The sequence below is a fragment of the Nematolebias whitei genome, chromosome 19, assembly GCF_014905685.2.
Source record: "Nematolebias whitei isolate Nwh7 chromosome 19, NemWhi1, whole genome shotgun sequence".
Lineage (NCBI taxonomy): Eukaryota > Metazoa > Chordata > Actinopteri > Cyprinodontiformes > Rivulidae > Nematolebias > Nematolebias whitei.
The window spans coordinates 29,215,741-29,218,715 of NC_056516.1; the positions used below are offsets into that span (position 1 = coordinate 29,215,741).

A 2,975-nucleotide genomic window follows, 5' to 3' on the forward strand; every position below is an offset into this window, starting at 1 on the left:
TATGTATGTATGTATGTATGTATATGTATGTATATATATGTATGTATGTATATGTATATATGTATGTAAATGTTTACGCTTAAAAAGCCCATTCTTAGTAGGGCTGAACAATAAATTGCATTTGCAATAATATCGTGATATGATAAAACATGATATGATAAAACAAGATTTTATATATATATATATATATATATATATACATGGGTTTTTATTTACAGTATTTTTTTTTTTTTTAATTAATTTTTTTTATGCAGAGTGGGCTGTCTGTGTTGTTTTTTCATTCAACATTTATTTATATTAGTGTCATTCGGCCACGAGGACTCATTTACAAGGCAGACCTGTTTTAAACAAAAAATACAGATAAGGTACAGACAACAATAGACTTGGACTTAAAAAGCATATAAAATGAAAACTAAATAGAAGAAATGATATAAAAGTGAAACAATATTAATAAGTAATATTAATATTAATACTATTCTTCATCCCTCATCTTCCTCTTCTATACTACCTGCTCGAACGTCATAATCCTTCTCCAGAGCTGCCATGTCCTCCCGAGCTTCTGAGAACTCACCCTCCTCCATCCCCTCCCCCACACACCAGTGGACAAAGGCCCTCTTGGCATACGTCAGGTTGAACTTGTGCTCTAGTCTAGCCCAGGCTTCTGCGATGGCCGTGGTGTTGCTTAGCATGCATAAGGCCCTCTGGACCTTGGCCAGGTCTCCACCAGGAACCACACTAGGCGGCTGGTAGTTGATGCCCACCTTGAAACCAGTGGGATGCCAGTCCACAAACAGGATTCCGCGTTTGGTACCTAGTGTTGATCTTATTGATGGCAGTGTTGAAGTCTTTGGGCACCACGTCAACGTTTAAACCATATATCTTCTTAATGGGTCAATAAAGATGTATTTGTGCCAGAAGTGTTACTAAGTTTCTGTTTTTAAAAACAAAATGCCTTAATTAAAAGTTCATGAAAGTCAAGTCTCTCACAGCAATCCTCTAAAGTCATGCATCAAAATGTTTAATTATTTCTATGGAAACCTGTAACAAGCCCGCTGACTTTATGAAGGTTCATTTCATTTTCTGTTTTCTTTTTTTTTTTTTTTAGAGCTCAGGCTTCTCTTGAAGCAAGTATTACAGAGGATTCATTCTCCCTCAGTGACACAGTTTATAATGAGAGCAAATGTTCTGTAAGTAGATGACAGTCTTCTCTGTTGTGATTTTTATTTACCTAAACTTTGAACTACTATAACATGGATTTCGTGGTTTGCAGGTGTAAACGTTGAAAGACGAGTGGAACTCAAAGGAAGCAAAAAAGATCTCGCAGATTGTCCTAATCAAGGTTGAAATAATCCAACCACCTTCATGTTGGAGAGCCAGGACTAAAATAAAGCCTCGTAGTGTATCACTGAGACCAAGCGGTATAGTTATACGTGTTCCTGTTTGTTGCACTTTGATTTTCAAATGGTTGTGTTTTTACTTTATAAATGTGGGTACGTAAATGTGGTGGGTGGTGCACATTTTAATTCCTTTTATAGTTCCCGCATTAACAACCAGTTATTATTGTTTTGGTCCTGATGTGCTCATTTTTGCTAACGTTCATGAGGATTTAATGTTCATGTGCAGAAAAGTGTCTTTCAAGTGTTTTAGTTCTTTTCTTTTTTACGGGTTTTGTATTTACTATATTACTGTAACAACTTCCCGATTACCTGTCTCACCAACAGACTTGTATATAAAAGATGGATGTATGGGTCACATCGTTCTGCAGCATCAGATTTGACATTCCATCACCTTAATGTTTTAGGAACCAGAAGAGATGAAAATGGAACAAATTTCATTGTGGATTGGCTAAAAATTTATTTTTGAGGTGTAGTAATTAAAATGCATTAAGCGTGCTGAAAAACTCAAAGGAATTCTACCAAAACGACTTGAAAGGTTCGTAAGTTTTAAATGAGAGCTTTCAGTTTTGTGGGTTGCACCTAGTGGTCACGGATGGTACTGCAGTTCTATTTACTTGTACAAGATAACAACCATCTTTTATTTACAGTTTATACCCATAATTTATTTTTTTGTTTTTGTTTAGATGCTTTACCATAAAATTATATTATTCATTTGGGGCCCAGGTTTTGAAAATAGGGGGGTTTGTTACAAGACATACTGATTCATTCATGCTGTAAAGATATTATTTAAGTACTTACTGTAAATGAAAAAAAGAGATGTGACCCGTAGCTCACAGTTTTTATTCAACCAAATTTTCTAATGAACTTGTACTACTTTAGGTACTGTGAATCTTAACCTCTAATATTAAGAACAAAGCAATATTTTATTAGAGTTTATTTGTTTTTTTTTATACTCATATGATCGATTGAATATATGTGATGTAGTGTGGCTGATAGGTGGAGATTAGGCACCACAACAATTAATAAATAGGGGCCAATCTCAAGAGACAAGGCTACTGAGTTTTTACACGTTTGTCCCTAATCTTGTTTTTGTTTTTTCCTTTTAGGAGTTTATTCAAACTAAAGTGTTTCTTGAGTATTTAAAGCTGCTGATCAAACCTGTTAAGAGGATTTTTGTTGTTGGGTGTTTTATAATAATTGTGACCAGTACCAAAGATTATGAAATGATGCGAGCTGGCACAATCGTTTTATTTTTAACTCTCATTACCTCCACTTACATTTTCTTGTTATTGTTTGCAGCATTACTCATGCATGTATGAAAGGATTTACATAAAATAAACATATTTTATCAAAGGTGCATGGCCCAGATTTGAGATGACTGTAGGAGTTGCGATGATCTGGATGTTTTGCAAGGGGTTCAGGCCTCCCTTGCAAAAGAGATCTCTGATCTCAGTGGGATTTGCCTGGTTAAATAAAGTTTAATAAATATCAGTACATTAATTTAGTTCATCTTTAAAAAAGTTGACATAATTTCTCAATCAAATCTGCTTTTTGCGCCTTTATATATATTAGTTCTAT

The 2,975-nt window shown here is 34.6% G+C and overlaps 1 protein-coding gene across 1 annotated transcript in view; it reads left to right on the forward strand.

Moving 5' to 3' along the window:
- LOC119425600 (phosphatidylinositol 4-phosphate 5-kinase type-1 alpha) overlaps window positions 1-1,413 on the forward strand; it is a 12,755-nt gene extending 11,342 nt beyond the window's left edge. Inside the window, exons 15-16 of the mRNA XM_037693133.1 lie at window positions 1,106-1,187; window positions 1,271-1,413. Coding sequence (XP_037549061.1) covers window positions 1,106-1,187; window positions 1,271-1,276 — 88 coding nt within the window. The 3' untranslated portion in view covers window positions 1,277-1,413. The remainder of the gene's footprint in view (window positions 1-1,105; window positions 1,188-1,270) is intronic.
- Window positions 1,414-2,975: the final 1,562 nt, after the last annotated feature.